Source organism: Hermetia illucens, chromosome 6 (assembly GCF_905115235.1).
Source record: "Hermetia illucens chromosome 6, iHerIll2.2.curated.20191125, whole genome shotgun sequence".
In the NCBI taxonomy this organism is placed as follows: Eukaryota; Metazoa; Arthropoda; class Insecta; order Diptera; family Stratiomyidae; genus Hermetia; species Hermetia illucens.
The window spans coordinates 39737192-39751825 of NC_051854.1; the positions used below are offsets into that span (position 1 = coordinate 39737192).

The 14634-nt window shown below is 43.6% G+C and overlaps 1 protein-coding gene across 10 annotated transcripts in view; it reads right to left on the minus strand.

Annotated features, from left to right (window-relative positions):
- Nucleotides 1-14634, minus strand: part of LOC119658882 (RIMS-binding protein 2) — a 307235-nt gene that overhangs the window by 193561 nt on the left and 99040 nt on the right. For 9 of the 10 annotated variants that reach the window (XM_038066659.1, XM_038066666.1, XM_038066661.1 and 6 more), the window contains one exon: nucleotides 9295-9396. The exons of the other annotated variant lie outside the window; for it this stretch is intronic. In XM_038066659.1, the coding sequence (XP_037922587.1) occupies nucleotides 9295-9396 (102 nt within the window). The remainder of the gene's footprint in view (nucleotides 1-9294; nucleotides 9397-14634) is intronic. 10 annotated transcript variants of the gene reach the window in all.

Sequence of the window (14634 nt, forward strand, 5' to 3'; positions counted from 1 at the left end):
ATAATACTGGCAAACTATTCGAACGAGTAATCTATGACAGATTAATTCGAATTGCCGAAAAGGATGGCGGTCTCTCCGAAAATCAGTTCGGTTTTCGAAAGGGGAGGTCTACAACGGATGCACTTGTCCTAGTAGCAAACACAACTAAGACCGCACTTGACGAGGGCAAATGTGGTGCAGTGATTACACTTGATGTGAAGAATGCCTTCAATTCCGCTAGATGGAGCAAGATACTTGAGCCCCTAATTAACTTAGGCGTGACGAAGTACCTGGTGCGCATTGTTGCCGACTTCCTAATCGATGGGACTCTGTGCTGCGAATCAGATGAAGGAATGAAATCCTACCAAACGACATGCGGAGTTCCGCAAGGGTCTGTCCTAGGGCCACTCTTGTGGATTATTATGTATAACGGGGTACTGACCCTAGACCTTCCTACTGGTGTGGCCTCCATTGGTTTCGCGGACGATATTGGTGTGACGGTTGTTGCACGCCTTCTCGAGGAAGCCGAGCTCTATGCAAATGAAGCAGTCTATGAGATTAAATCCTGGTTAGAGAATGCTGGTCTACAGCTCGCAGAGCATAAGACGGAAGTAGTACTTATTACCAAGCGGAGAAAGTGCACTTCCATGAAGATCAAAGTTGGAATGCAAACAATTTATTCCAAGCCTGCACTTAAGTACTTAGGTGTAATGATTGACCAGAGGTTGAATTTCAAATTGCATGTGGAGGGTGCAGCAACCAAGGCATACAACATCGGAGCGCTGGTTGCGAGAATGCTACCAAATATAGGTGGCCCAAGGCCGAACCGTCGACTCCTTATTTCAAGGGTGGTCAGTTCGATCCTACTGTATGCAGCCCCAGTATGGGCAGATGTACTGGAAAATATAATAAATAAAAAAAAGATTGGAGCTGCGTATCGCATAAGTGTACTCCGAACATGTTGCGCTTACAGAACAATTTCTAATGAAGCAGCTTGCGTGATAGCAGGAATGATCCCGATTGAGATTCTGGCGAAAGAAATACAACGACTTTACGATCGAACGTACCTCACCGGAGAATCTCCTGCCCGTCGGCGACAGTTCGCACGAGCTGAAACTGTTGCGGAATGGCAAGAGAAGTGGGACGAGTCAGAAAAAGGCCGTTGGACTCACAAAATCATATGGGATATCCGGAAATGGATCGAGCGACTTCACGGCGAAGTAGGTTTCGACCTAACTCAATTCTTGAGCGGACACGGAGGCTATCGAGCATATCTGTACCGATTTGGGCGCGATGATTCGCCATATTGCCCACAGTGTGTAAACATTCCAGAGGACGCAGAACACGTCTTTTTTCACTGCCCCAGATTCGAAACTCAAAGGGCTACATTAGAAGCTACAACCGGGGAGCACTTTACACCCAAAAATATCATGGAGCTTATGGTGAAAGCCAAGGGGATATGGACCGAAGTTGAAAACGTGATTACAGCCATCGGAAAGAAGCTTAGGCAGGAGGAAGTCATCCGAAAGAATGAACGCGAGAGGAACACGAATGTTGACATGAGCGCAGAATTAATTCGGATCCAGCCCCGCGACGTAATACCAAATGGGAGTCCCGCGGGGAGAGTGGAAGGAGAAGGAGGTGGTTTTAGTGGGTAAGAGTCCCACATAACCGTGTGGCAGGAGCCTGCGGTAGCTTTTGAAGCTTTCCACCTTCCATCGGGAAAAAAAAAAAAAAAAAAAGACAGACAGACAGACATTGAATCGATTTTAATAAGGTTTTGTTTTACACAAAACCTTAATAAAAATCATCATGAAAAGGTTTTGTATTCATCTTGTACGCGAAACTTCCTATGCACGTTTTCCCATTCGTACGTACCTAAAACTTCAAAACATTCCTTGATATATATGTGGCGTTGCAAATTACTTCCAGATGCTTCCCTGGAATTAGAACTTTTAATTATCTTTCTTTTCTACCTAAGTGATCCACTCCCCAAAAGTTGAGAGTAGAAGGGTCAGAGTACTCACAGCTGTCACAATGAGAAGCAGAATCGATATTGGATTTAACTAAAAAAATGGAGTAAATAAATATGGCCTTCATTGAATTCCTGCTATCAATCTCACCTGGTAAACCCCAAAGTGGTGACCCCCAGTTTAAAAGGAGGAATCCCGGTTTGAAGGTAAGCAGAAAATCGGTGATATTATTATTATTATTGAGTGCCAGCTAGGAGGAGTAAACAAGGCCGCTCATGGAGAGCACTTCCATGGGTAACGAGAAACCCCCTCCTCACCCCTCCCCCATGGTAGATCTGAGACTGATACTCAGCGTCTGTGTGTCTAAGCCTGTGACCTATGCGTTTCCCATTTAAATAAATTATAAGTCGCGGCATTACTTTATACAAAGGGCAAAAAGGGCAAATTGTCGAAGCGCAAAAAAGCCGCTACTTCACACATCAGGTGTATACAGAACACTTTCCTCCTCTGTGTACATAGGGGAGGCTCGTAAGTCTATACAACAACATATGAAGGAGCACCAAAGCGATGTAAACCGCAAGTGCTTCACAAATTCAGCCCCAATGGGGCACAAATTGGTATCGGGGCGTTAGTTCTCCTTAGATAGGACTGAGGTACTGTCAAAAACTGCCTCACCGAAAACCTCTGAAAACATTATGAAGCCAGTTATCCGGCTAAGACAGTCAAGTTATCAAAGGACTTACCTGCTGGAATAAGAAAGGAGCGTGAAAACTCTTCAACCAGGTGAAACAAACCGGAGACAGACAGAGTTAAAAAAAGGCACTGACGACAATCAGGGAAGCAAAACGGATCCCAGGAGATCACACTAGGACTTCTGTACAAGGCATTTGAATGACAAAATGGCTCATCTAAAAGTGGGCAGGAAAATAGAGCCAGAAAAAGTGGTGGAAGAACTCAACAGGGCCGCCTTTGACACATATGAGGCTAGTTGTGTGGCGCTATCATTGAAGCAAAACGAAACAGTTTTAGGGAATTTTACGAAGGGACCAAACAAACAACAACAAATCCAGAATATACAAAACTATAGCCAATAACAAGGCGATATTTTTTGTCTATTTGGAAAAGGAAGAACAGGAGGACAGGGCACATCTCCTTCTCAGAACGCACATCCTCAGAAGCTGTAAGTATACGCCTAGGCTCCGGTTTAATTATAGATAAAGTGGGATGAATGCTGGCGAAAAAATGTCCTTTCACCGGTGACGTTGCCAAAAAGTCCTCCTCCCAGTCCTTGTATGCGTGTTTCTGGACGGCTCGACCAATCTCATGGGATACGAACCCGGAGACTTACAGGCCTCTACATGAGCAAATTCATTTAATGGATGCCTCGCATGAGCCGGCCGCCAGAGAAATTCCAGTGACTTGAAACAGCTACATACGCTAAGATAGGCCTTATCGCCGATCTATAGAGATTGATGGCCTTCTGGGATGAGAGGCCGCAAGAGTATCCAGGTGCAAAATTAATCAGCCTGCCGGCTTTGAAGGTTTCTGGGATAATAGAGTTCAAATGATCTCTGCCGAATAAGTAAGGTGATGCACTTAACATGAGCAAGCGTGTGATTGTTCACTTGGAATTTGATTGTGTTGATTGGTAGGCCCAGTCTGCAGGATTCATCAACAAAGAAATTAACCTATCTTTACAGACATTTGGAGTTCGAGCTCCAATTGTCACCGGTTGCTAAAATAAGGAAATCGTTTGCATAGTGGAAAATTTCAATACTGTAAGAACATTTATTATGCAGGGATGCTGCATAGAGGCTGAACAACATTGGACTTAAGACGCATCCTTGGGGGATGCCGTTTCCTACTTGAACATTGTCCAGCCCTAGTTGAGGGGATCGATGGGACATTATCCTTGACACCCATAAAAAAATTTCCGCAGGAAAACGGAAACGTGGTATTGTGTCACACAGAGTTGCAAGACCCATCTTCTAAAAGGCATTCTTCACATCCAGCACCACAGCCCGAATCTGCTGCCCCTCCCTTTAGTTATTGAGAAGTCCGTCATTAATGCAAGTAGACGTAGATTTGCCTGCAGAGTAGATGTAACAGTTGGCCGGGAGGGCATTTGTATTCATCCAATGATATTATTTATACGAACCTTGATCATCGAATTTACTAGTTTGGCAAACACATTAATGAGAGCGATAGGGCGGTAACTGGTCAAAATTTCAGGGTCCTTAATAGCTTTAGGGATGGATACTACCCGAATAATCGACAAACCCTCCGGTGGGATCAAATTGCACCAGCTGAGGTTAAGTCCCTGTAGTAAAGGCGAGAGGGCTTCAGGCGCGAACCAGAGTATATATTTATAAGTGATGTTGTCAGCGCCAGGGGCAAAGGCACGCTTGTGCCTGAACAAAACGCCAGTGAGCTCTTCTGAAGAGAAAGGCAGAGACACTGTGGGATATCTGAGGACCTCAGGAAGAGAGGGGGGGGGGGGTGTACTGCCCAATTAGATAGTCGAGATATTCCACATTCTTCTTATGATTCCAAGTTGGGGGCCTGTCACTAAGATAGCTACGAAGAAGGAAGGACATAATATCTTTTGTCTCAGATAAATCAGATCAAATTTCACGCCGACGATTTCGCTTAGCGTTCGCAACCACCATCCTTCACAGCCGTTTGACCTCGTCAAAATGGAGAAAATTTGTAGTGTTGGATATAATACCAAAATGCCTATACGCCATTTGTTTCCTTTTAAAGTAAAACTTAAGCTCTGGGGCCCACCATATCTTTGGACGGCCAGTGTGATTAGTGTAAAGTCTAGTTGCATCCGCAATTTCCCTTTTCAAAAGATCCATTTGAGTAGGAATATCCTCTTGTGGCGCTGAGTTGCTGACCTGTGCTTTTAACCTAATCGAATCAATCTTGAATTTAGTAGAAACATTGAGCACCTGCGTGGGGATGCAGATGGGAGTGTGGTGACTATTAGATATTTTGTCCGTAATGGGGTTCCACTGCCAACATTGACTGGCAGAATCAGGAAGTGCAATGTCGAGAACCGAGCCCAATTAATTTAACATTGACTTTGAGTTGTAAAAAGTGGGCATACCATTATTAAGGAAGATAAATGAGGAATTGATGACCGCAGCCATTAGACACCTGGGCTTCAGATACCCGTGATGAGAACACAAAAAGTGAGGAGTGGGACGTTATCATAGACAAAAACATAGCTGACTTGGCAGAAGCGAATGGGTTACAGAAACCCAAAATGACACCACCATAGCTGTCCTCCCTAAACTTAGCAATAAGGATAAATCCAGAGATGAATTTAGAGAGGGGAAAATGGTTAATAGTGTAGGTTTCTTGCGGCGGGGATATCAAAGTGTGTTGCTATTAGCTTAATACTCTATGCTTGATTAATAAGCCCTAAGGCTTTGAACGTTATATTACAGTTTTTTCACCAACGCTACAGCGAGAGATTAGGTGATCGCTTTTTAAGTTGATCTGATTTAGTGTCTTCTCTATATCAGCAACTTTTCCCTTTAAGTTCCTGATCATCAAGTCTTATAACAGTTTCATTCAGCATTAGCAATATTTTGTTGATTTCCCTCTGGTACTTCGAAATCACCGCATATAGAGGGTTCTCAAAAACAGGAGTGGTTGTTTCGAAAACATTGGGCACTGTTGGGTAAAGCCCGGATTTTTCCTTTTCACGTCCTTCGTAGCTTTTGCGCGCATTGCAACTGAAAAGTACCCAGAGGGTTTCGGAAACGTTCTTGAAATCGTTTTGGTCACGTCGATTGCCCGAAGACGTTCGAAAAATTTCAAGCGTACCGTACCAGCAGCAGTGGTAGATATCCGAAAACAACACATGTCAATTCGTTAACTGGTGAGTTAGCAAAGAGGTTATGTGTGGCTAGTGGCACGCCAGTAGTCGCTACGGTCGTTGGACAGACGTGATACCATCAAATCCTGGGGCAATTTCCGGGTATTGGGCTGCGTTGGTCCCAGGGTTTCAACCCCACCGCCATCGGTGGAACATCACATCATAAAATCCGGCCCACCAGTAGCGGAAAAAGCTCGCCGGCTTACTCCCGAGAAATTGACCGCAGCAAAAGTTAGAATCCGAGTACTGGTTGAAGATGGGTCACTTCCGGGAGTCGAACAACCCGTGGGCGGGCCCGCTGCACCTTGCTCCCAAAAAGGATGGTCCTTGGCGGCCCTGCGCCGATTATCGTCGCCTTAATGCAATCATACGACACCACCGATATCCCATGAAACACATCGAAGGCGTTTTGGGATTTTTAGCAAAATTGACCTGTTAGGGGCTTTTCACCAAATTGCCATTGCGGAGAGCGACATACCCAAAGCGGCGGTCATCACCTCGTTCGGTTTGTATGAATTCCAAGTGATCACGTTTGGGCTTTAAAACGTCGTCCAGTCTTTCCAACGTTTCATGGACGACATATTAAGGGGACTCAATTTTTGCGTTTCGTACTTCGACGACATTTTGGTCATCGTCAGTGAGCCCTGAGCAGTACAAGCAACACCTGCGCATATTTTTGGAACGACTCATCAGCTATGACGTTGTGATTAACGCCTCCAAGTGCATATTCGGCGTCCGCGAAGTAAAGTTTTTTGCCCATACCATTAACCAGGACGAAATTGTGTCACCGGCATCGCGAGTTAAAGCATTGTGTAACTTTTCTCGGATGGTCACATTCAAGGGGCTCCGAAAGTTTCTAGGAGCGCCGAACTACTATCGCCGTTTCATTCCTAATACAGCGAATCTTCAAGCTCCGTTCAATGACATGCTGTGTCTGCAATGACAATGTGGTGATCAATTGGACTAACTCCGCCATTAGAGCATTCGGCGAGTGTCAGGAAAGCATGGTTCCCGCTATTACTAGTTTATTACGAACCAAACAAGTCGTTGGTCTTTGTTACCCACGCGTCTGAAGTGGCGGTCGGAGCTGTCCTCTAGTAGAAGCAGGGCGACCGTTGGTTACCGCTCGCATATTTTCAAGGGAAGAGATCGAAGGCCGAACGGAATTACAGTACGTACGACCTAAGTTCCTCGCATCCACAAGCATCTAGCAATTCCAACCCTTACTGGAGGGAGCTCGGTTTATAATAAAAACAGACCACAAGCCGCTAGTCTCTGTAGATTGAGTATATAGGGTGATGACGTTTTATCTCGCGTGGAAGAAATGTCTTAGGCGCGGATTTCGACCTCAAAGGAGTTGCAACAGTTGATGAGTAGCGGTGACACATCGTTGGAACTGACAGCTTTTACTATCCAAGGTTCAATTATTTGGCGCGATGTTTCCCTTTCAGCGCCCCGGCCTGTCGTCCCTAGGATTATGCGAGTTATGAGTTTTTGACTTCTTTCATCGTAATTCGGTCCACCCTGTGGGCAGTATTGAAGAAATTCGTTTGGCCTAGGATGTGTAGCGACATTCGGCAGTAGTCGCGCTGGCGCAAAACGTCATCCAACCGTTTCCGGTACCCAACTAGCGGTTCCGATATTGCCCACCATGCTCGACAGGTTATCGCGTTGGCCCGAGGTCTGCCATTTGAAGGACCAGTCGACGGAGTCAGTGGCCGAAGCATTCTACTCAATCTGGATATCACGCTATGGTGCACCAAGCATCGTTACCATGGGTTGGGGCGCATAGTTTGAATCCGCCTTGTTCAAGTCGCTAGCAACAAGCAACAATTTGCAGGAATACATGCGAAAGATGCGTCCACGCCCAATTGTTCATTGCAGCAGGAGGACGCCATTTGTACATAAGGACTTGGCTTCTTGCTCGCACGTGTTTTATCGAGTTGATGCTGTGAAGAAGTCTTCGACTCAGCTGTATACCGGTTCGCACCGCGTCATCCAAAGGCTAACTTCTACAGTGTATACAGGCGAAATTAACGGCAGACGTGTGAATGTGTCGACTGAAAGGCTGAAACCCGCGTTCCTTCCGGCCGAGGAGCTTCCGCCCTTATACGACACCCTTTCAGTCATATCCGCGCGAGGCAGCCCGCTAGGTTATGTCAAAATCACGTGTTATCACCGCCTTCTCGTTCCAGGCCGTCGTCAGCTCAAGTTCCGGGTTTGTTACCAACCACTCCTCCTGATCAGCCACCTATTACGTCAGACCGTCTAGTTCAACTGCCAGATTCACACCTTCGCCTAACTTGCGGGGGTATCCCCCTTCTCGCAGGCAGCGTCGCGATTTTCAGAATCATCGTTGCAGAGTTATCCCCCAGAGGCGCTCAAGGCAACGGAAAGAAGCTACGAGAGTCGCAACCTAACCTATGAATGAAGCGGTCGCTCGACTATCACGTAGCGTAAGAACTCGCTGTTACATTTACGTGTGAAATAAAATAAACGTTATTAATTTGTTACCCAAGGGTAATCAATTTTGTGAGGATAAAATCAGTTCTAATTGTCGTGCATCTTCTTCGGCAAAGCTGAAAAGAACAATTCATGGACTAAGAACATTTGTTGAAAAAAAACCAAAACACTACTCTGGTGTGATGAAAATGTATAGAAAGTATCTAAATATGTAGGTTTCGGAAAGGATGTGTGTATCTGAGTAAATATAAGTGAGCAGTTGCTTTGCTTAGTTAAATTTGATGTCGGCTTGGTATATAATACGTCTCAGTTAGGCTCGTGTCATATAGAAATACAAAGTTTACTCCTCTCTCACTTCTTGTGGTATTCTGGACCTTATTGTCCTAGGTTGAAAGAAAACTTGACGAAAAAGTTATTTGAAAGTATAAAAAAGCCTGTGTTTTGTTGGTCCAAGTGCATGTAAGGCCTTGCTTGTCTTAACCAGTGTTCAAAATCCAGCGCCAATTAGTTATATCATGAAATGGATTTTTTTAAATGAGTAGATTTTCCTATTCGGCACCACTCGGTATCCTTTTTTGAGTTGTGACAATTCTAATCAGTTTCGCAAACGCAAATAGGTTAAAGCAAAAAAATAAAACTCGAAACGGATTCCATGTTGAGCACAGAGATTACAAATTCAGTGTAGGTACATTGGTCCTTTCGGTAAAAAAAAATGCTTAAAATAAATCAATCCACTAAGCTTGCCACATCTTCGCAAAACATATCAAAACAGCAAAAAATACAAACCAAACGATTCAAACAAGGTGAAAACTGGAGAGTTAGATTAACAAATAACACCAGGTGAAAACAACAGACTCTCACCATCACAAAAGGAAATACACTTATCACAATAAATATTTGGTTGAATAAAAGTGAAAGTTGAAAACATGAAACATTAAAAATTGTTATTTTGAAATTCAAGTCAAACACTAATTCACTCGGGTAACACACCTTTTTCTCCAATTCTCGCGCCCTCGACTGTAGGGTCTCAATAGGTTCACTACAGCCCCGTCCAATACCCGATGACATTCCTCTAAGCTGGGCGAGAGCTTCCTGAAAAACACACCATGCCAGCCCTTTATTTTCATCTCGCTTTCTTCCTCATTGGATTTGTCTTATATTAATTTCTTATTTAGATAACTTTTGGTGGTGATTATTTAGATAACTTTTGGTGTTTTCTATGCTCTTGTGTACACGCCTGGTCAAGGTTTGTTAGGGTAATGTCCGTAAGACGAGATACGAAATATTATAATGAAAGTTTATCGATTCAGTGTGGGTTACGCATTATTCGATAATTATTACGTTTTGGTAATTGCAAAGGATGAATGATGGATATGTAGATAAATGCTAAGTCTCACAGGAACAAGTACCAACAAAAACTGATCTACTAAGTTCAGAATTTTCCGAATTCATTTTGATGAAAACATTTTAGAATCCTTGCGCGTTTTTCAACTGTCCATATACACTAATTTGATGTTTTTACAAGTAGCTTCTTATTACTTCTTTGCGTAGACATTGGATATGAATATTAAGGGGGGAGTACAGTGTAGAGGGTCAAAAAAATCTAACAACACGCAGGCACTCCCAGTGCTCAATTTAAAAAAATTCCCGCCGTTACAGTAGTTTCTTTACAAGCGCGCGTCATCTGCTTTGATCTTTCTGCTTGTCAGCTGGTCCGCTTCCCTTTAACAGGGGAGCCAAGGCCGGGAACTTTCCTGCATGGTAGGGATTCTACGCCTTTTATAAAGCAAAATTAACCGAACCAGGTGTTCGTGCTATTTATTAAAAGAATGCTGTTATTGTTTATTGACAACTGTTTGGATAGGTTGTTTACGTTTGTAAAGTAGCTTCGTTCTGGCAATTTTTTATTATTCTGTGAATAATAGAAATGTCCGAAGTTCGTTTGATCGATCGGAAAGGAACTAAAACAAGCAACCAATGCCCTAGACGCTCCAAAAATGAAAATTGGAGGGGAACCAACATTCCAAGGACGATGAGGACGAAACTAACCAAGCTCAAACTTCAAAGTTTTCAAGAAAACTTCGTACAAGCAAGGGATTCGTTCCTTCCACATCACAAAACTTTGTGTATGTCACTTTCGAGTTCTCCTGGGTATTTAGTGTTCTTTCGGAAACAGTTAGTTGTGGGAAGTGTCATGAAAAAGTGCAGCTGGTGACCTCTCAAGATCGTGGACTAGGATTTAAAAAAAACGTTCAGTGCAGTTCAGGAAAGTGCAAATCTGTTGAGATACCATCTTGTCCCTTTGTAAAAAATGGTTATAAGGTAAACCTAAGACTGTGTGTTGCTATGAATTTGCTTGGAATAGGTCATGCTGGCATTACTTTATTTTGTGGAATTATGGACATGCACATGTCAGTCGCCAAAAGTTGCATCTATGAGCTAACTAAGAAGATATGAGAAGCTTCTAGTGTGATTGCAGATAATTGTATGACAAAACTGCAACAGAGGAAAAGGAGCGAACTGTACTCAGGCCAGGTTATAAGTTAGGAGACATTGAAATTCCAATTGGTAGATCCTGGATGAAGAGAATTTTTTTTTATCTGGTGTTGTAGCTGCTATAGGAGTGCTGACTGCAAAAGTGATAGACTTTGCAGTGAGCAGCATATTTTGCGAAGCTTGTGAAATTTGGCACTGAACAATATAAGGACTTCATCGATACCCTTGGGCTAGAGTGCAATGCTAGCTATGAAGCAGTGGAGGAATGCAGGTCATTGGACTTGAGAGCCATTTGCTACTACACAGGTGATGGGGGCACAGAAAATCATAAAGCAATCTCTGAGGTTAAACCACATGAAGAAGAGCATCCTGTTAAAAAAAAAGAATGTGTTAACCATCTTAGCAAAGGAATGGGCTCGAGACTTAGGAACTTAGTAAAGCTTCACCTATTTTTGAAAGGGAAAGGTAAATTGACTGGAGCGTAGATAGACAAGTTGTCCAAATATTATGGGAATGCAATTAGAAGCAACCCTTTTGCAATAGAAGAAATGAGTAAGGCCACCTATTACCACAGTGCCTCAACTGACAATGATCCTCAGAACTTTTATTGCCTGCAAGGTAAAACTTCATGGTGTGGCTGAGAGCGGATTATAGCAAAAAATGAAGAATACAAATATCAGAATGTCCTTCCGTATGAAGTTATAGTTGCAATATAACCAATCCACCTAACAAGGGCAGACTTACTGACAAGATGTGTAGGAGTCTCTAACCAAAATGCAAATCAAAGTTTCAACAGCATGATTTGGCAGATTTCACCAAAGATACTGTTCAATGGGAAAGTAGTAGTTGAAACTGCTTGCAATATTGCTACCTGCCTGTTCAATGAAGGGCACTTCACTCTTATGGAAGAGTTAGGTGTGATTACAGCAAAAATGCGGAATGGATTCGAAAGTCAGAAGCCCAAGCAGTAGCTGCAGCCAAAGAAGGGAGGATCTCCCTTAGAGAAGCCAGGAGGGAGCCCAGGAGGAGGCCATCGAAGAGGATGGAGTATTATACGGACTGGTGGACGCTTCTCACGGCGTAAAAATAAAGATAATTTAATGCCGTTTCCAGGAAATAACAGCCAATGTAGGCCGTTTTTTTACCCGCGAAACGGTTTCGTAACGTGGAGGGGCTGGGAAGGCTTTTTTCAAAAATTGACCAATTTTAGCCTTGATTTACTTCCGAAAATAGACCGCATTTAGACCCTTCTACACTGTACTCCCCTTTAATTACGTACTTTATTGTATCGAAGACATATTGTCTTCATACTGATTAAATGTTGAACATGTTTTCAATGAGTGCACTTCATACCGAGAGGAAAGGAATCAGTTCATACCAAATTTTTCCAACAACATATTTTATCATTGCATATATAGGGATTGCAGAAATATCTTTTAAATTAAACAGCTTTTTATTCATAAATAATTTTTTTACCACCCTCGAACCAACCACACTCAGTCCCTGATTTTTGGGGGTTATTTAAATACCGTACACACCTCCTGGCTAAATACCAATGGCAATAATAACGGTCGCCATCTATACTATTTATTTACAACACATTTAGCTTCATGAAATATTTTCTAATTGAACCTGGTGCTCCCTGACCTAAATGTGAGGAACAATCATCCATCCTGATTGACAAACCCCCGACGTAAGCAGATCATGCTGTACTAAGCTATCCTGCTGGCGTCCTTCGTAGAGGAACACTTCGATGCCGCACAATAGAGGAGCCCTGCAACGGAGAAGGCCGACTAATCAAAGGGTTCCAAAGCAAATATTACATTTGACTCCACAGCACAAGTTTTCGGTGTTCGGACCTGAACGATCAAACTGGAGCAGGAGGGCTCACAACCGACTAGCTCCGTCAGAAGAACTACAACATTTGATGTCCACCATTGCAGCAAAGAAGGTCAATCTGTTCATAGGCTGCGATTCCAGTGCAAGATATGCGCTTTGGGCAGCCCGGAAATCAACGATAAGAGGTGAGTCTCTCTTTGATTTAATTATTAACCCTAATTAATCGGTGTGAAGCACGGGCAATATACCAAAATTCTATTTCTCAGCTGGGAAAATTGTGATATTGTGTGATTGTGATGTGACACCCCCTAAACAGAGATCCTTCTCAGACCGCAGTTGAATACTTTTCAGTCTAGATCTCACTGTAGAGAAGTTCAACTTTTTTAGAGACCTCGGGAGGATTGACTAGAGGAGGGAGTTTGCATATCAAGAACAAATACTCCGGTGCGTAAATTGGTAACATTGATACGTCAGACGAACTGCTGTCAAAGATCGAAGCTCTGGAAACGGCACTCGAAACCTCCTTTAAAGCCTCATGCTCTGCTAAATACACCAAGAAGACGTTCCCACCATGATGGAAAGAAAATCTGTCCCTCAAGATGCTGACCAGAGAGGTAATAAACATCTGCTGCAAACATAAATATTGGCGGCCGTACAAGGACTGCCTGAACAAGTACCTATTGCCATAACACTGAAAGCGCCAGCGAATCTGCGCGACTCAGTAGTGGTAGTAGTTTAGTTTTGTGGGGGGAGTCGCAGCTCCAAACACTCAGATCTTTGTTAAACCCATTGTACTATCCCTGAAGAACGCCTATTCATCGTTTCGTAGGCTTTCGCGAATCTGAGAACATTCTCTACAGACGGAGAATGCGCTGACTTCTCGTTGAAAAAAAAACCCTTAGACCTTACCAAGGTATCTTCGTCTGAGGTGTATAGAGGCCGGGTAGCTGAATACGAAGTGGCCATCTCTTCTTCCTCCTTACTCTAGCTGCATCTGGCCGAACCCACCCCTCTGATTTTTTCCCTGTGTTAGTTTAAGGAGCAGTGTCCCCTTAAAAGCCCTACCAGGGTTCCTTCATGAAAATTTTTCTCTGAATTGAATCTTGTAGTGAAACGCTGGGGCTGCTAATAACCGACGATAAACTTGGCTGGACTATAAACAGCATCTTCGCATATAAATCTCCAGGCCCAGACGGCATAACGCCACTCATGCTACAGAAGCAGCAAGAAAGAGTTGTGCCATGACTTGTCGAAATTTACTGGAGCGCACGTACCATACTCATGGTTTTCGCACCGAAAGTGGACAGCCGCGAAGAACTCTTGAACAATCAATCGTGCTTTTTTCGTGTTAAAGGCCTAGAGCGCGATTTAGGGTAATCCCGTTTAGTTTGGGGAGTAGGCACTTGATCAGAGCAGAGGTACTCCCAAGGGTGGCGCCGTTTCATTGGTGCTCTGATTGATAAGTGATGAACGAAATTCAACGCATATTAAGCCCGCCATCCACATTCAGTTCTTTCTGTCGGTTACGCCAGAAGAGCCCACAATGCACCCGATCACCAGTTCAACTGAATGCATCATCCACGTACCCGCAAGCCACAACATCATTTGTTTAATTCAGGATGTGGAAAGATTTGAAACGAGAATTTGAGATATTTTTTTCCGTGCCAGCATGTATCAAAAATGTCCTCAGTGATAAAAATGCCCATAGAATTCTAGTTCACATCCTAAACAAACAAGAAATCCTCGCTCACAGCCTAGACAAACATGTCTTGGCGGTTGGTGGAATCATTTTTCATTCCATCATCGGCCGTTTGAAGTGTCCAAACTGACAGGCCAGAGCCTCCCATCCACGTTACCGTCACCGGTCAACTGCAGACTATTGGCTTTAGACAGATGCGGGGTGAAGGTGGTGGCATTTGCGGGCGTCTTGGTGATATTTGTGTCTGGGATGTTTCCCTCTGTTATAAATGAAATAATGGAAAGAGGAGCTCAATG